This window comes from Pomacea canaliculata, linkage group LG8 (assembly GCF_003073045.1).
Source record: "Pomacea canaliculata isolate SZHN2017 linkage group LG8, ASM307304v1, whole genome shotgun sequence".
In the NCBI taxonomy this organism is placed as follows: domain Eukaryota; kingdom Metazoa; phylum Mollusca; class Gastropoda; order Architaenioglossa; family Ampullariidae; genus Pomacea; species Pomacea canaliculata.
Window position 1 is genome coordinate 21,888,873 of NC_037597.1, and position 19,676 is coordinate 21,908,548.

Sequence of the window (19,676 nt, forward strand, 5' to 3'; positions counted from 1 at the left end):
CAACAAGGTAAAAACTAAGTTTTGAATTACAAAACAGTAAAATTTTTTAAATTTTTGTCAAGTTTGGTTAAAACGTAAATTAGAACTTTGCTCATGAATAATTATTCAGAGTTTGGATGTAAACAGGCTAAAAGTAGTGCATGACGTCAGTTATTTGTGCGCATGTACGGAACTTGACGTATTCTTTGAACTGTCATGGCGGAAAAAAAACAGCAAGCGAGGCAACAAGTCGCCCATCCGCTGTCCAACGGTGGTATGTTTATATTTGCTGGTTATTTGGAAGATATTTCAGAGGCCGAAACATTTTAATAGTCTCTTTTTGTAGGCCGTTTGATTCGCCCATTATGTAATTTACTGTACCTTGACACCAATCTGCCCGCCAGTGATTTATGATAACAAACCTTCACACCAGCAGTGAGTTACTACAGGACTATCTATTGGCTTTTGCGTGAAGGTGATTTCTATTATTAAATTACCCTACCATTTTATGGAGCGAATGCCTTTGCACATTAAACGTTTTTTATTTGTAGCATGCAAAGTCTAAAACAATGTTAAACATTAACAGGAAAGCATGTTACGTTACGACACTTAAAATTGTTAGTGCACCCTAGTTACCCAGTATATTTTGAGAGAACGATTTGACTAAAGCATTCAAATCATTTATAAAGTTGATTTTGTTACTAATTCCACTGGTATTTCACAAACCTCAAACAGCTGTACGGTTCTTGACCTTTTTTAAAGTTGTTTTTTAAAGCTTTTTGGTTGAGATATTTCTCCATACATTTGGACTGCTTGTTATTACTACTTTAAAAATAATTTCCATATTTTTTTCTTATCAATCATAATGATTAGTGTGATATATGTGTCATTTGAACATACCCTATATACAAAATCATTTATCCCTTTTCATGAAAACATCTGTTGTTACAGAATTCCCTTGCCTTCTATAGTTGTAAAAAAAACAATTACATATTTTTAGCTTTTCATATCCCATATCTATTTCCAATAAAGCTTCTTTAGAATTCTGTCATATAAATCTATCTCAGAAATCTGTCTTGCAGAACTTTTGATGAATTACAATCTGATTTCTCAGAAAGGTATAGCAGCATAAGAGGGAGTGAATCATGTTTTGCATAATCTTAGAACAATAAAGTATGTGCCTTATTTTAGTAATATCTACTGGATCTTGATCCTGTTTTATTATTTGCAGTTTCCAGCATGTCGGTTAAAGGGGAACCTATTCAGATTGTAAAGGCTACAGATAACCATACATTTGAACTAGATGAAGAACGTCTTGAGGAGGTTCTGCTACGTCCAGATGTTCGAAACAAAAAAGTTGCTGTTGTATCAGTTGCCGGAGCATTCCGAAAAGGAAAATCATTTCTTCTAGACTTCTTTCTTCGTTATCTTAATACAGGGGTAAGAGTGCATTTAAAATATTTTTTCCTTGCCTTTTGTGAAATGTGGATTGATGTGTTTTGTTATATTTTGGAAATCCATTGTTTGCTTTGAGTCAGTTCAGTTCAGGAATTTCAGGAGTGTTATTGAGATTATGTATGAGAATTAATGACTAAGATTATGAAAGGCTACTTCTAGATGTTATATCATTCACAGTAACACAATGTCCACTCTCGAGTGAATTGATAAGCCTTGTGCAGTTTTATGATGTCTTACATACTGTAACAGGGTGCTTTTGATTTACCATTGTAACAGGGTGCCTCTGATTGGTTGGGAAGTGATGATGAACCTCTTGAAGGGTTCACTTGGCGAGGAGGCTCAGAAAGGGACACAACTGGAATTTTGCTCTGGAGTGAACCTTTCTTTTGTAGAACACAGTCTGGGGAAGAGGTGCATGAAAAATTTTGCTAAAATTGTTATCAGATAAATTTGAGATTCACATATAAGCATCTTGAAATGTGAAAATTTGTACCTGTGGGATGAAGATTATTTTATCAGTGTCAGAAGAGTCTTTTTTCTTTATGCTGAACTAAAGAACAAATGTTTTGCAGAGATAAATGTCAAGTGCGGTGGAGGAAAAAAATCCAGATTCTAGTTTTGGCTGCTTGATCTAAAATATTTGTTAACTTCTAGGTTGTGATTCTGCTAATGGATACCCAGGGTGCATTTGATAGTGAGTCTACTGTTAGAGACTGTGCGACTATCTTTGCCCTTAGCACTATGGTCAGTTCTATCCAGGTAAGCATTTTAGATCTGCCTGTGTTTACACTTTGATTTTAAGTGAACTAATCTGTACTTATTGTTGGGTCTTATCTATTGTCACATTTTGTTGGTGGTTTTTTTGTGTTGTTTGTTTTGTTTTGTTTTTTTGCTGCTATTTTCATTTATTTTCTGAAAGAAGTAATGATCACAAAATATGTTCAGTTTTGGTATTGCAAGTCTTTGGTAGGAAAAGCTTATGACTGATTGAGGTCTTTAGACACCTTATGATGTAAATTTTACCAGAAATGCAACACTAACAGACTGTAGGAATATATACCAAGCTGCAGTGTTTTCTTGATAATTTTACTGCTATTCTTGGATTTCAATTTTAGGCAGTCTTGGGAACAACATATACCCCCCTCCCCCTTTTTTTTGTTGCCAGTATAATTGCTGAAAGTTGGGAAACATTGATTCTAATGTTTCAAATTTGTGAGAATCTGATTTCTTATTTTTGATTTTATTTACTTTGTTTTGTGTGACTGGTGACAGATTGTCATTTGTTAGATTTTTGGTTCCCATCTCTATTGTGGGACAATTTGGTTTCCAGTCCATCAACTTCTCTTGCAAAACTGGATAGATGTGTTAACTGGTTTTGACTTGACTCATCGGCTTTACCACATGTTAGCCATGAGCACTTTCTTGGACTGTGACTGAAAATTGAAGATGCCATTTCTAGAGTTTTAGTCTCTTCAAATGGCTTAAACTTCTTGTCTATACAAGGCAACACTAATAATCTGCCAGTTCCTAGGTTTTGCATGTGAAGACAGGGAGCTGTTTATTAAAAATGAAAATTAACTAAACTAATATTTTATGTCTTAACACATCTAAAGACATATAAACTTCTTTCTTCTTCATTCTGAAATAACTGAAAAGCTCCTTGAGAACAACAATCAAATACAGCATACGATTATTAAAAAAAAAACGTCAGCCATATGATAAGTGTATGCATCAGCATATATAAGACATATTATTCCATTAATATAGTTAGTGCACGATTTCTAGGTGACCTCGGTGGATAGATGGTAGGTAGAATTTTTTCTATGCCTGCTGCTTGAGTGAATAGCAAACGGATAATGACTTGCTGGCCGAAGTGTTATTGTGTAGTGAAACTGGTACACTGGTCAGGCCCCTTTTATTTGTCACCTTCTGTATGTACAGTCCAGATTCTTTTCCTTACCAGCTTCTCATAAACATTCACACTCCTGGAACATTATCTTTCTTCCCATCCTTGGAAATAAAAATGCTAGAGATAAGAATGGCTCCCGCAAACTGCACAGATGAAGGTGGATGCGCAGTTTAAGTCTTGTACACAAAAGTAGAATTGCAGGATGCTGTTTTTGCATAGTATGCACTGTCAGAAAGAGGCAGTTGAGGACTCATGCCAGCTACAGTGATCATGTCGGCACATACAAGGTTAGTTTTTAATGTTTGCAATCTTTTGCTTTAATTTACTTTCAATCAGTAGATTTAAAATCGTCTTAAAAATCTGCAATATTTGTGTCAAAAGTCCATAAATAAAATGAGTAGAAAAGTATTTGATCTGTTTTTTTAAAGTAGATTCAAGCAGTTATTGGATTACACATGCATAAAATGTTATTTTTTGTGTTTTAACCAGCATTCTTTAATGTGAGATTAATACACTGATTTCTGTTTTTCAGTGAACAGGAACGCAACGGAGAATAAAACCACTCCCTCTCAATCTCTGAGGAAAGCCTGATAAAAATATTAGGTTGTTTTTCAAGAAACAGTGTGCTATGTGAACATTTTTGGATTTGACTGACCATACAAATAAAAATATGAGTTATCAATATCCTTTGTTGTTTTTTTTTTGTGTTGGTATTTGTCTGAAAAATCTGTAGAAATAAGAAGACACTAATAATAGACTCAGTTGGGCATTTAAAATCAGATATTTTTAATATTCATTTGGTGCACGCAGTTTTCCTGATTACTAAAATACCTGTTGCACAGGAATCTTCTTTGTACATGCCATGGCACTAGCCCTCAAAACTGCAACTATTTTAAAGAGATTTTAAAATTTACAACTTTCACTCATAAAGTATATTGTTTCTGTATAATGTATAGCTGTTACCCATGAAGTATATTGTTCCAATATAGCTTACCCTTAGGGTAGGGATAAGGCGCTACACAAGAGACCTTTATTATTATATATTGTCCCAAAGTTTTGTAGCATATTCTTGGTGAAGTCACTTCTGCTTCAACTTCAATGCCAGAAGTAAACATTGTATTCATAGTTTTGTCAGGTTTGATTTAATTTGGCACATGGCTCAAAATCTGATGCTGGTTTAAAGATAAAAAATCTCCTTACTTCTAGGTTTACAACCTTTCTCAGAACATTCAAGAAGATGATCTTCAGCATCTGCAGGTGAGTTTCTAAATTTTAATAAAGCATAACATTGCAGAAGTATTAAATTTGATATCTCTGCAATTAAGATTGGGTTAGACTTCTATCTCTTAAAGTCTCCTTTTACAAGTATGTTGAGTAAAATATATGTGTGATTTAAACAGTGAATGGTAAAAACTGATTGTGAATAGTTTACTTCCCTTTTCCACATCCACCCTGCTATTAGCATGTGTTGTCTTATTTTCTTTAAAGTAGTATTTAATCATAACTTACCTACAGCTGTTCACAGAATATGGACGCCTTGCTCTTGAAGACAACGATAACATTTCCAAGCCTTTCCAGGTTGGTGCATAGTTGGTACTATATACATATACTTTTTGCTATTGTAGCTTTGACTTGTATGGGCCGGAAAATCTGTTTATTACCAGTTAAGGGGAGTGTAGTGTCCCTAAACTTGCTGGATCCTGGCAGTTTGCGGACTAGTATTGCATCAGTGCAGTAACTAAAGGTCACATGACAACTATATTCACAGGCAGGCTTAGTGCATTAATGCATTAGCTACATGACCATGACCTTCATATTGATACCCAAATGTGGACATATTTTAAGCATTTAAAAAAAAACCCTAAGTAACATGACTAGAAAAACAAATCAGAGTAAGAAGAAATAAATTATTCTTACCTCAGTCCATTGTGAAACAGCACTTTTTTGGTCAATCCAAAGGAAATTATGTATATATACACACAGTATTATGCAAAAAATGTTTTTTTGTGAATAGATGAATGAAATTTACAAAGTGTTTTTTTTTCTTTTTTCCCATTTGAAAGGTATTGCAGTTCCTTGTTCGAGACTGGAGTTTCCCGTATGAAGCCGAATATGGCATGTCAGGTGGTCGCAAGATTTTGAACAAGAGACTGCAGGTGAGTACATTGTATTTACTTGCAAAAAAAAAAAAAAAAAAAAAATCTGTTTGGTAATTTTCCAGTGGTCTAGATTTTTTTTTACTCTGCTTTTTTATTTTCTTTAATAATGATAATTATTATTATTATTTACCAGATGTCGGATAAACAGCATCACGAGTTACAGCAGATCCGGCGACATATCAGCTCCTGTTTCGATAGTATTAGTTGCTTCCTCATGCCTCATCCTGGCCTGCGTGTAGCCACAAATCCACATTTTGATGGTCGACTTAAAGGTGGGCATCCGCCTCGAACTGGTGGTTATACAAGGCAGTTCAGACTGTGTTTTTTTTGATTGATGTTTTGTGTGATATGTATTGGGGGTTACCTATATATAGATGGCTTTGTTTTTTTTGTTGTTTAGTTTTTTTTTAGCTTCCCCACAAAGCACATAATCATTTCTTATGTATACTGTATTTTGGAAAATGTTGAAAGTACATGGAAAACTTAAGCTTTGTGAAAGGGAAGTATATTTTGGCTTAATTATATCAGCGCCTGATTAATTCGACATTTTATTTTTGAATCTTCACAAACTCTAGTAGTTTATGGTTTTTTAAAAATTTTTTTACAGATTTATGATTTGCAGGAAATAAGCATGCTACAGTATATATACAATTTATGTAAAGCACTATGAGCAAATCATTGGAAAGGTGCTATATAAATCATCATCATTACACACACACACCTGAGGACATGTTTTTATTCTTGCAGATATAGAGCCAGACTTCAAGGAGCAGTTGCAAGTCTTGATACCATTTCTTCTAGCAAGAGAGAATATCGTCCTAAAAGAAATCAATGGAACACAGATCACATGTCAGGAGCTGGTAGAGTACTTCAAGGTAGAATGTCCTTGTGTGTCTTCTAGGTGATTGAATTTTTAGTGCAGTAAGGTATTTTTACCTACCATAAAAACTTGGGCTAGTGGTTTAGCAAAAAAACAAAAAAAAAATGTTTTTTCTTCAGTAAAAGTAAAGAAAATATTGTGTATATCACTGTTTTCTGATTGTTATTTTTTTCTATATATGTAAAATATCTCTTTCTCTAATATCTAATATATCTAATCTTATATCTAATTCTAATACATATGTACACAATGGTTTCATTAGGGAATGGTCTGAAAACAAATGAGACGTAATTGTCTCGCACCTTTTGAGCCTTTTGAATCATGGTTTCTCAGAGTATGGGAAATATCTCAGGTTTCTCCTTTTTGTGAAATAAATCTTTTTTGACTGATTATTTTTCAAAGCTTTTGACAATGATCTGATTAATTTGCTGAGCTCTTGGGTACTCTGCTCCTTCTAATTCTTTGTTTTTTTTTTGTCTAAATTATTTTCTTTATATGGACCTTCCTAATCCCACAAACTAATGCAATTCTAGCAGAGAGTAAAGGGAATTGTGAAATGTTCATACAAGCCTTCCTCTATTTTGAGAGCTAGGTGGTTGCTTCCCTTTGATTGGCCCATTGAACTGTCATCATTGTAACACGACATTAATACAATGTTTTATGGAACATATAATAATATACAGGGATATCGGTTCTGTGAAATACAACAGGGTGTTTTTTGTTTTCTTTAGGCTTATATAAAAATTTATCAGGGTGAAGAACTTCCGGAACCCAAAACAATGCTGCAGGTATGCCTCAGTTTTTACTAGTTTTTTATTAAAATGTTTGTGATATAACACACTTTTTGTGTCTTATGGTGCTTTTATTTATTTTGAGCGTTAAACAAATTTGATGTTTGAAACCAGTAAGGTGTTTGTATCTTGTATAAATAGTTAAAAGAAAGCATCTTATGTGTGTAGTTTTCTGTCCTGCATTTTTCAGTTTATTTTATAATTAGCATTAAGTCTCCAATAATTAGAGGGTTAAAAGCGGCTGACATAAATGGCACTAGGATACTAGAATTTGAGAATCTGTATTCATATGCTAACAGGCAACAGCAGAGGCTAACAACTTGGCAGCCGTGGCCAATTCAAAGAATCTGTATACTAAGAACATGGAGGAGGTAAAGCCAGCTTTCCGACTAATTTTTTGTGTGTGAGAATATCTTCTTTTTATAAAACTTTCATTGCAGCATAATTTTTGCTTCATCTGTTATCTATGTTAGAGATTAGTACTTGGAAAATCTTGAAATGTTTTATGTCTTTATTATTTAAAATTTATTTAAAATATGCAGAATCTGAAGAAGCCAGATATATTATGGGAGTATTAATTTAGAAAAAGGTTCTTAACAGTTTTTGCGCTTTGCCAATAGATATGTGGAGGAGAAAAGCCCTATATTCATCCTGAACTTCTTGAACATGAACATTTGAAGTGCATGGAACAAGCCATCAACCTTTTCCACAGTACCCGCAAGATGGGAGGTCCAGAGTTCAGCAGACATTATGAAGAGCAACTACAGGTATTTGTTACACTATATTATTATAATAGCTTCACGTAAACACCATAAGCTTTCAGGGTCTGTACGGGTCAGGAAAAACTTGAAGAGTCAATATATTTGAAAAAATGTTTTTCATTCCCTAGAAAATTCAGCATTAGAAGAAATTTATTTAAAAAAAAATTGCAGCAGAATAACTTCCTGCTGATTTGACTGTCACCGTTCCAATGGTATCATTATCCTCTTACAATGTCGACAAAGCAGGTTTACTTTAATAAGCCTTGAAAATATATACTGCTTTTTGGCCAAGACTTCACAAAGTAAAGAACGACCAAGCCAAATATAAAAGTGGTCTTTGTGACAAAGAAGGGAAACATAAGTACAGATGCCATGGAAAGTAGCAGACACAAAAGATTGTCAGAAAATTCATTAACAACTACAAATATAACTAGCACTTTTTTTTCCCAATTTTGCCATGGTAAGAGACAAATACAAACCATTTACATTTAAAAAAATTATGGCTGTCTTTTCAAATGTGCTTGTGATATCTTTGTGTGGACTGGATTTTTCCTACAGACTTCAAATATGGTTGTGTATGGGGAAGCTGATAGAAATCGCTTGTATATAAACACTTTCATAAAATGCATAAAATTTTGGCTACACATTTTTAAACTACCCTTGACAAGACTTTGTAGACATGCTTATGAAATGGTTTGTCAACAGCATGAGTCTGGGAAGCTCAACTGGATAACTGACATAAAAAGAAGTATGTATTGGAGAATATGGGTTTGGGATAGTGTGGGTAAACCAGGGGGTTGGGAATTCAAAGATTGTATCATATGTTCTTTGAAGCAAAACACTCAAACATGGAGGAAGAAGAAAAATAAATGTCTCCTCTCATTCAAAGACAACTTGCAGTCTGAAAAATATATTTCTGTTATAAACATTAGGTGGTACAGAAGCACTTTGGCTAGACTACAAACAAGAACTTTGGTTCTTAATGCCAGTAAATGATGGTTTGATCCACTTATAGCTTCTCACTCAGATTGTTCAGTCTGTGAGAAAAACTAATATCACAGAAGATGAAGAGCATTTTGTGTTAATGTTTCCATGTTATGAGATTCTTTGAAAGAAGAATAAATTCTTACAAACACCTACTGTTTACAGGATAGAGGCTTATTTATCAGTTACAAATGATGAGTTACTGATGTCCTTAGCAAAATATATAGCAGAAGCAAATGATATACGAGCAAGTTTCCCTTAAGAAATAGAGCAGAGACTGGTAAATGTTTTCTGTGACAATAGATGCTTTTATATATATCAAAATATTTTAAATGTAACAGTCTATACATGCAAGTTAAGGAACATATGTGTGTGTTACTTAGGATGTGAAATTATATGTCAGAATAATGTACTTTCAGTGAAAGTATAACTACATGATGGTCATATATAAAATTTTTAATGCCTGATGGTCACAGACATATTCATGGTTTCTTACTGAATGATAATGTTCATTTTTACATATTGGTTTCTGTATTTTGCATTGTTAATATTATACTTAAATCTCCCCCATATTGTAATGATGATGCAAATGACATGAAAGAAACCAATTGTCTATTGTCTATAGCAGATTATATACATGTTAAATAGTATATGTGTATGTATGAAAATAATTCCTTATGCAAGCATGTACTTATAAATCAGTTTTCTGAAAGTAGTTACAGACACCCATTGGCTTACTTCCAATGCAGACAGCTGTAATAGTCATAATGTGCTACTAGGGATTGACATGTGCAGACATCTCTGTATATTGCCTGCCTGAGAGGCAGAGTAATGTCCCTTGTGGAAAAGGGCAAACGTAAATAGCGTTTATTTAAGATCAGTTTGTGAATTAAAATTTTGTGTATTGATTTATTGGATATGAAGGGTATATGAACCCTGTCCATTGGAATAAGTGGGTTGCATGTGTATATTTAAACACGGCTCTACGTATCATACTGTTCAGTAGGTAATGTTTTAGCTCCTTACAGATGTAAGCATATATAGATGGAAGTATAATGAAATACCTTTATATATAACATTAGTTATACCCCTTTGGAAAGAAAATATGCCTGATGACCATATACTTAGGTTCCAATTATATGAAAATGTACATTTGCATTTAGATTGTTGTTAAACATTCTGTTTTGAATTGTAAATATTCTTTTATCTCCCCCATGTCATAATGACCATGAGTCATTGGCATTAAAGATGTCCTGTGTGGTCTGAATGAAGTTTGCCTGAAATAAATCAATATTTTGTTTTCGTCATATTAGTACGGACTACAAAGCTACTTTATACGATGAAGTAGTAGAATTTTCACTTAATCCTGGTTGTAGAGTTATCCATAATTATAATGCCATCTGTTTGTTACAATTTTGCATATAGGATATTTCAAAAACATTTATTATTTTAAAGCTAGAAAAAAAAAAAGAAAAATAAATGACAGTGAAAGAAAGCTTTAAGATAACAATTTTAAAACTTTTTTTTTTTATCCTTGTATGTTACCGTCTGTAAGTTCTATTGTTTATACAGCTTGGTGCACATTGTGTAAGTTGCTGATTTGTTCAGTATTTTTTCAGTGATTCCTCTCTATGGATTGAATTGAATTTCTATGGAATATTAATATTTCCCCACCCTAATTTTTTTTTTTTATGGTTCAGATAAGAAAGCGCAGTTGTTGCAAAATTAGGAATTTGACTTCTTACTTCCTCTTAAAGAAATTGAAAAACTTATTTCAGGCAGAAATCGCCACCTTGTATGAGAACTACCAGAAGCACAATAATGGCAAGAACCTGTTCTCTGCTGCCCGTACACCAGCAGTGCTGTTCACAATGACTGTGGCCTTTTATGTGATGGCTTCTCTTTTTGGATTGATTGGAGTCGAGTCCCTGGCTAATCTTGCCAACCTAGTGATGGTGATCTTCCTAGTGTTGATGCTGACATGGTTCTATGTGCGGTACAGTGGAGAGTACCGCAGCTTGGCTGCCCATATTGATCAGCTTGCCGATGCACTTTGGGATAATGTGAGTGGGCCTGGCAATTTCTTTTCATTTTTTTGTTTTTTTTAAAAGAAGACACAGTGCAGAACTTATTATTTTAAAATGAACACACCAAAATTGTGTTGTTAAAGAGAATAGTGTATTTAGCAAAAAATCCTTGATGCTGTGACATTTAAGCACTTGTTTATAAAATATATTTCTTTTTTGTTTGAGATAGGATAGGTTGTTGTTAAAATTGCCTTTTGTTTCAGTAAAAGCATTTCTGATCACATTTGGGTTAAAGAAGAGGTCATGGTAGGATATCATCAGTAATTGGAATTTCTTTTAATAGCCGTGTTTGTGCGCAGACGGAAATAAAAAAATGTCAGCTCTTTGAAATTTTTAAGCATAATTCATCAGTTAAGAAAAAAATCAGACAAAGCAGCAGATAATGTTGATATACGTGAAACTGTACTAAATGCATCAGTTGGAAAGCATATGCAGTGATGTTGACATAGTATTTATAACATAAATGTCATATAAATAATTTTCTATTTAATTTTTTCTTTTTTGTTGACTGCAGGTTTTATCCTCCATCTATGCAAAGCTTGCAGAACAGGGTGTGAAGCATGCTTTGCAACAGCAGCAATTAAAAGCCAAGCGGAACTGATGTGTAGGCCCCTGTGATAGCCCACCATGCATGGCTTCAGAAGCACAGACTCTTTTCCCCAGCAGCGTTAGGTTTGTGGTGATTTGGTAATCAAACAAGACCAATAGTAAATTCCAGTGTGAAGACTGTGAGTTGAAATTCATGCTTCTCATGAGTGTCCTCTCCATTTGTGCTTTCCATCAGCCTTCTTAAGCATCCTATGAGGAGGCATGTTTGTTTGGAGCAGTTGATGCATGTAAAAAACAGTAGTGTGCATGTGTGCTGAAGAGCAGTGTGTGTACAAACAATGGAGATAAATTTTTTACAGGACATGTATTTATTTTAAAGTCTTATTAAAATGTCTTAAACTATCTTCCAGTTTAAGTCTTTCCATTTTCCAATGTATCTGACTTTAACTTATAATTGAAGAATCTATTTAGGTGATGTTCCTTGCACATTGATGTCTTAAAAGTAGTTGAAACAACTGGCTTTTGTTTCAGTGCAGAATTTGTCTTTTTGATTGTATCTATTTTGAACTTTTTCAAAATTTATCCTTCTGTTCCTCTAAAATTATACTAGCTCTATTCATTGCTCGTAAGAGATGATGTCACATCTGATTGAATGGTGTTTTCATGAACATGAGTTTCAACTCACAACTGTTTCTTTAGGGCACAACATTTTACTGTGCATGTAGCACTCCCAACCATACTAAAACCTCAGGTGGACTGTTGGAGATTCCATAATTCCAAGTTTGTGGTACGCGCTTTCCCAGAGAATAAATGTTCTGAATGCAGAAGTTTTCTTGATTGAAAAGGGTTTCTTTTGTTTGTTTGTTTGTTTAATAGCAGTTAATTGAAGCAAGCATGATGGAATAGATATTGTCTGGACTGGTTTGGTTTTGATGGTCGGTAAGAGGAGTGTGTTGTATGTGTGGCCATCACACTGCAATGGGTCTAGGACAAAAGTATGATGAGCTGCATACATTTGTAACCCTTTTTTGATGTATATCTGTTTAAATAGTTTTTTTAGAAAGTGTGTACCATGTTTTGTTTTTGCGTTTTCATGCTTTCACCCTTGTTCAACATGAGTGACAGCATGACTTTTTTTTTTTTTTTGCGTTGTCCAAAAATTCTCAGGATGCTTTTGGGGTTAGTTTCAAACTGAAAATTAATAGAAATTGGAATTTACAGATTTTGTGTGCATTGTTTTCATCAATTATTGAAACTACAAACTTCTCAAGGCAGACTTTTGGTTTGTTTTATTAGTCACTCATATTCAGAAACTATGCCAGGCTGCATTTCCTCCTTCAGTCATTAATGGCTGATGTTTTGAGCCTCATAATACAATACTCATGCTTTTCCGAGAGATGAAGAGTGTCCCTGTTTTTGTAGAGAAATTAAGATTCAATGTAGGTGGCATCACTAATTCTTGATTCTGTCAAAACAACCATGTGATATTCAAAAATATTTAGCTGGGACAAAGGTGCCTTAAGAATTATTTTCCCATTAAGAGGATTTTTTGGGGGGCGCATGTATCGGTGTGTTTTTAATCCCCAAATCTAGTTAAAGAGACTTTCTTAGTCATTAAGGAGTTGCTGTAACCTTGAAGTTGCTGTAATGAAACTTATCATTTTGTGCTTTTGTCCCTAGGTCATTAAATTTATATAAATATGGTAATTACTTTAATGAAGAGGTCTCTGATATACTTTACATACTTTGTTTATGTAGGTCTTTTAAAATGTCTTTAATCTTACTCAGGGAAGCATGAGTTTGGTTTCATCTCTACTTTTTGACACTTTTAGCTTAGGAAATCTTTGTCATTAATACACATTTTGTGAAATGATTAAACAAGCTAATTCCCTGGCAACATTAAAAATTTGAGGTAAAATATTTTCTTAGTCTTTTGTCATTTTTGCATTAAGACAGATATTCAAATTTAGTAAATGGCTTTGGTGATGTTATTGTAACTCTGAACACTGTGGAAAATTAGAAATTGCAACTGTTTTGTACTCTTCTTCTTTCCCCACCCCCTTTCAAGCAAGCTGTTCAGATGCATAATGAAGAAAATAAATATGTCAGCCAAGATGGAGCTTTGTTCCACAGTTAGACATCCAAAACATCCAAAGGCAAATATTTTGAAATGGTTTTATATTGGCATTTGCAAAATCTTCACAATGATTATGTTACAAGGTCATCCATTCCATGTACAGTTGTAAAGTGGCCTCTGTAGAAAATTGTGAAGCCAACATATTTCTTTTAATCCAAACACATTTTTAGGCAGTTCTTGGAGATAAAGTTATAAAGTGAAATAATTTTTGGACTTATAGTTCCCTATATATTCACCCTCTGCTTTGCAGGAGTAAGCTGACATTGAGACTTGGGGAGAGGGGATGCTCTTTGTCAGAGGAGCTTGTAGGTTTTGAGGTTTGCATGTCAGTGAGTCAAACTTTCCCTCTGTCCTTGCAGCAAGAAACAAGTTCCTGATTGTTCAAGAAAAGTTAAAGATAGCAGAAGTAGATGGCAGGGTTTCATCTTCCACATATCATGCCCTGGAGATGATGCATTTCTTGCTGTGTACTACCCCAAAAGTCACTTGGCCATGTGGCATTCATCTTCTGTTTTTTTTTTAATACCTGTAGTTGGTCTTTAAATAATTGGATTTAGTGGTAAGTATCATGAGCAGAGTGCCATGGACAGGTATGTGTTGATATAAAATATAGACACGTAAACTTGTTTGTCTCGAGACAGTCCAATAAGGATCACCTGCAGAACTCCACAGTTAACTTTTTCACCTAAACCATCCATGTTCTTAAAGTCTCTGATGTACCCAGTTTCATACTTGCAATTGTGCAGCTAGCTGTTAAAGATTCTGTGTTTTTGATAGTTTTGTACTCAGTAGTGTCCTGTACATGATGGTTTTTCATTTGTGAAAGTTTGTACAGCTTGCATGTTTTGAAGGCTGTGTGCCATTTAAGCTGAACATGGCTGATTAAGCAATTATAATATGTGCCTCTATGTTAATGGCTGTAAAATTTTATCAAATGCAGTTTGTGTATTTTTCATGATAACACTGACTGTCCAAGAAGTTTGAAGATGTGTTCAGCAGTTGTGTTACTGTGCGTTCTTTTATTAACATACAAAAGTGTAAAGTTTATGTCTCTGTTCTTGAAAAACACACACACACAGAGGAAAGTTTTTGACAACTTTGTTGCATTTTGTTGAGTGCATGTGCTTGAGAAACAGCAGATAAATGGTAGACCATTTTGCCTCTAATGATCAGTGGCCATGGTGAGTGTAATGCACTGTAAAGCAGAGACTACTTGTGTTAAAATTCTAGTCATGATAAAATGAGATCGTGAACAAGTTTCTGTGTTTGTACATGATTCATTACACTTCCACTCCCTACTTGATTAGGATACTGGATTTAACGTAATCTATCAAGAAGAGGCACTGATGCCAACTTCTAAGGAGTTAATTCATGTGATCATTTGTGCATGTTACTTTAAAGATTTGTTGCTACAGAGTCCCATTGCCGCACAGCTGTAGGAGTCGGGGAAAGCTTTTAAGATTACTACAGTATCTTAGCAGTCCCGACAAAACATTGCTTTGGTAGGCACTTTCACAGGTAGCATCAGCAAGTGGAGGATTGTTTTTCTTGTGGGTGGGGATTGTCTGTTGATTTTATGTCACAGAGGTAGAAATTTTTGTTTTCATGATATGGTTTAATTTTAGTCTTCTTGCTTGACATTCATTTACATTGCTGACTAGATTGAATGTTTAACAAGCAGTGTGCAGGGAATGATATTACTCATTACCTCACAGCATTCGTTACTTTTGTGCCTGCAAATCATTGACATGCGATTTTCTCTCTCTCTCTCACTCATTCTCTATATGTATTGTTATATCATCATGTAGGAATCAACTATACAAGGATTGCCTGCCTCTTTTGTTTTTCAATTTTCTTTATAAAGCTTGTTTTCTCATTAACCTTATTGCTTCTCTGCACCTGTTTCGGTTTGGTGCATTTGTAAAAATTGTTTCAGTAAAATTAAAAATGTTAATGCACCCAGTCATGATGATCACTACCATTTGTTTTTGTGGGCAATGTGCTGTCATGCCAGCTAGACCATGTCTGTATTGGCAGGGAGGGGGTTTAGTTTCCTTAATGTTATGAATACATCTAAAGGCAGGTGATGGTAGAATACACTCGCTCACTAAATCAGATATTGACAGAGTAGGTTCCTTAGCTGTGCTGACGAAAATGCCAAACACTTTAAAGTACTACATCAACCCTTCCTAGACACTTGTCCATGAAGAAGCAATTGCACTGCTCACTGCTGAGTAGCTTTAGTCCCCTCTGATGGGAAAATTGGGAAATGATTGTACTATCTGTTCCTGATTGAACTCTTATAGTCTTGATCTTTGTCACTAGTTCTCCTTACACTATTTGACTGTTTCTTTTATCTGGTTTAAACACATAGCCGGCTTCATTGGCATGTGCATGGCCTCATTGGCTTCATGCAGGTAAACTTCTGTGATAAGAAACACATCATGTTGCTGTTGGACCCTTGAGGGAGGAAAATGAAGTGTTTTGCATTCCAGTGCTTCCTAGAACTAAACTTGTAAAGATCTTTCTTGCATGATAAACATGGACTTGACATGTGTCAGCATGTAAATATTTTACTACTTACTAGCCATTGCAGTCTTCTTGTTCTCATTGAGGTTTTGTCTTGGCAGTTGTCCATGGCGCTCAGTTTTTTGTCTGCAATGTTGCTTGTGTGTTAAAAAAACTCCAACAAAACTGCAGGAGTCCAGAAAAATAACAACAGTAGTTACTGTAGTTCTTCATGGAATTTCTGCACCTCTTGTGGACATTGTATCTCTTGGCTCTTAGTTAATATGCTGTTGACCAGGATGTGAGTCATTTGTCTGACCATGGGCACTGAAAAGGAGTGACCCAAATAGTGTTTATATATATATACACTACTGGGATCATTTTCATGATCCTGTGTATATGGTTCAGGCTGTATTGTGTCTTGCTTGCTTTCTTTGTGTGCCTTTTTGTTGCTATCTCATATAACGTACTGTTAGCTGCCTCTTGTAATAGGTAAAACCTGTAAGAGGGGAGGGTTGGTCCACTGATCTGCCATTCTCCATGCCTTTGCTGTATGCACTCTGTACACTGATCCAACACCTACAGAGTAGATAGCCCTTGGAAGCTGAGGCTGTGCATATACATACTGAGGTATTGATGATTAATGTCTTCATGAAATCCATCATTTCCAAGGTATTAGTCATTAGCGTTACACTACAGCTTAATTTCATCACAGGTTTTCTGTTATAATGTGGTCACTGGGTTGCAGCATTCCTCTAAATCTATAGTAAATGTCTGTTTATTTTCCTGATGGTCTTTACTTCAATACCCTATGTCTTTGGTTTAAGAAGGGATGGGTGAACAAGCAGTCCTGTGACAGGTAATGAATGTGGAGATGGTGTGGCAGTGAAGATGCATGCATATCTAAAGCTGCAACAGTGTATGTCACAAAGATCTCAGCTTTTTTGCCTGCAGTGTAGAGCTTTTGTTCCAACAAAATTTCTTGATATTGTCACGTGCTTATATTTGTGTTAATGTTTTTATTTTTGTGAAATGTGTGTTAAAATGATGTACAGATTTTAGCTTTAATTGTTGTTCCCTTCTTTCATTGGCTTTTTTCCTCAGATTTAAAATTGGTTTCCTTTGGACCTTATGGGGATGTGGCTTCTTTAGTGTCCATTATTTTCCTCCATAAAGTATTGTGTCTGAAGTCTTTTTGGTCAAGGTTTGGTTTGCTTTATTATTATTATTATTAAGTCATTTGAATATCATTGTTTTGCAACAGAAAAAGTACTAAAATTGATACACTGTAGCAAAATAAATGGCTAACTGGTACATAGTAAAAAGTCTAAACAGCAAAACAGGTTTTAATCAATGGTTCTAAGGTGGAGTGTGGGGGAATAGAGCTTTCTGAACTCCCTGTATCCTCTCAAACATGAATGTTGACATTTTTCACTAAGTTTCAAGTACTTATTTGTTGTCACTAGGTGATGCAGCAGATATGTCAGATGTTTGTAAACAGGTCAGGCTGTTATGTCAAAGTTATGACAACTGGTGAAACATAGTTTGTAAAGTGCTGTTGGAGTAGGATCACAGAGTTGCGATTCTTATCCACTTTTATCTAAATGCAAAATTTAATATCTTTGTTTAAAAAAAACAAACACCAGAAACTACTTAATGTGATGCAGTCATTTTACTGCTTACAAAGTGCATATACATATGCATGGACACAAACACACTTATAAACACTTTCTCTTAATTTTACATTGTCAACTGTAGGTACCTCTCAGAGAGAAGTTCCATCTAATTTAAAAATACTTTGTTTCTGGTTTGAGAACATGCATTTGAAAATATTTGTTTTGTTTTTTCATCTAACAAGTGGCTTTGTACGTCATGCATTTTACATCTTTAATTTGTTTTTCAGTTTTCAGCAAGTCTGTTGCTAGAAATAGCTCTGAAAGAGTTTGAAAGTGTAATTGGCTACAAGAGTTAACCGGCACTTATTAATATCCCTTCGTTACAGCATAGAGATACTCAGTGTTGTTCTGAGCTAAAATGGTTACTTTTGAGAGTTAGCTTTTGACCATCAGCATTCTCACATTCATAGTGTTAAATCTGTAACTACATAATTATTTTGATTTGCATTATACTATTTTAAGATTTTTACAGAACATTTTTTTTGTAGCTTATTAATAGAGCAGTCAAGGAGCTGTGAAGCTTTGGCAAAGATGTCTATCAAAGACATTGCTAGAAGAACAGTCTCTTATATATGTGGTGCTGTAAAGTAAATATCTGCTTTTGTAAAATTAAGTGTTTGGTTTTTTTTTTTTTAACAATAAAATACATATCTAAAACATGTCCAGTGTATAGGCATAACATGCTTAGCCTTGGTTTTTACTTAAAATCAAAATAGATAATTAGATGTTAGTTTATTGTCCTAAAATGTAATTTATTTGCCTAAAAAGATGCAGGTTTCATCTTCAGAAGGGGCTCGAGAAGTGGATGGCTTGCTTGGTTAAGCATGAACAGAGTACTTAACTGTGTTCAGTCTTGTGATGATTCAAAGGCAAGTCTTAAACCAGGTTGTGATGTGACCCACTGCATGCTTCCTTCATATGCCGGTGTAATTTCTCAGTTAACAAACATGACAACACTTCAGCTTATTTGTGTCGTCTATACATCCTTTTATACTTGTGCTGTACCCATGTGCATGACCTCATGAACTGTCCATCAATCTTTTCTATGTACACAATATTTACAAATTGCCCCATTATGTTGTGGGGCAGGTCTTGGGCAAGAGAAAGACATTGAAAGTGTGAATTTAGTCTTCTTAATGATAATGGTGCCATCACCTTGTATAGGTGGGGTCATCTACACAACATGATAATTGCAAATTATGTGATGCTTCTGTCCCAAATTTTCTGTTTGTAGAAGCAACAATGTCTTCTTTGGACACCTTGTACACATGAACAATTGCTGTTTAGTTCACCTGCGACTTTCTAAAGGCAATGGCAACAGATTTGAGTTCATGCACGCAACTAAAAATGCAACTTTCTTTCTCTCTGTCTCTCTCAGGACAAGGTGCAGGCATGTCTCTGCGAAGCTGTTTCTCTTCTGTATCACATGGAAGTACGTTACTTAAATGTGTGCTTCTTTGGCAAAGCAAGCAGCATACTGTCCTATGAACTATGCAAGCTTTGTGCAGATAATGCTTACACTTGTCAGCTGTGAGAGATGAAACCGCTGTAAGATGGGGCTGGGTGCTCGTACAGTGTTGTATTCCAACATGGTTTTATGTCCATGTAGTTTTCCCCAACAACATTCTGTGAAATAAATTCAACTATTTTATCAGGATACCGGTTTGTCGATTGATGTGACTGTGCTGAGAGGTCGAGAAAAGACGCCATGTTCTTTGAATACTTTCTTCAGAATGGAAGTATAAAACATGTAAACACAAACATGTATATCCCTGCATCCACTAACAGTCATTCAAAA

At 34.8% G+C, this 19,676-nt stretch overlaps 1 protein-coding gene across 2 annotated transcripts; it reads left to right on the top strand.

Moving 5' to 3' along the window:
• The first annotated feature begins 149 nt into the window (after positions 1-149).
• On the top strand, positions 150-19,535 carry LOC112570081 (atlastin-2-like). Of its 2 annotated transcripts, none has more exons than XM_025248299.1 (14): positions 150-253; positions 1,211-1,419; positions 1,714-1,848; positions 2,092-2,196; positions 4,553-4,603; positions 4,862-4,924; positions 5,410-5,502; positions 5,639-5,777; positions 6,253-6,380; positions 7,117-7,173; positions 7,476-7,547; positions 7,797-7,943; positions 10,700-10,984; positions 11,523-19,535. In XM_025248299.1, the coding sequence occupies exons 1-14, from the start codon at positions 196-198 to the stop codon at positions 11,607-11,609; spliced, it is 1,629 nt and encodes a 542-aa protein (XP_025104084.1). In that variant the 5' UTR covers positions 150-195; the 3' UTR covers positions 11,610-19,535. The 2 variants fall into 2 exon arrangements, with proteins under 2 accessions (XP_025104084.1, XP_025104085.1); XM_025248300.1 differs by lacking the exon at positions 150-253 and adding an exon at positions 270-454.
• Positions 19,536-19,676: the final 141 nt, after the last annotated feature.

Excerpts from the sequence above, each read along its gene's own strand:
- LOC112570081 (XM_025248299.1), top strand. The coding sequence starts at position 196 with ATGGCGGAAAAAAAACAGCAAGCGAGGCAACAAGTCGCCCATCCGCTG. Across the intron at positions 7,548-7,796 it reads ATACTAAGAACATGGAGGAG|ATATGTGGAGGAGAAAAGCC; the intron begins GTAAAGCCAGCT and ends CTTTGCCAATAG. Across the intron at positions 10,985-11,522 it reads CCGATGCACTTTGGGATAAT|GTTTTATCCTCCATCTATGC; the intron begins GTGAGTGGGCCT and ends TGTTGACTGCAG.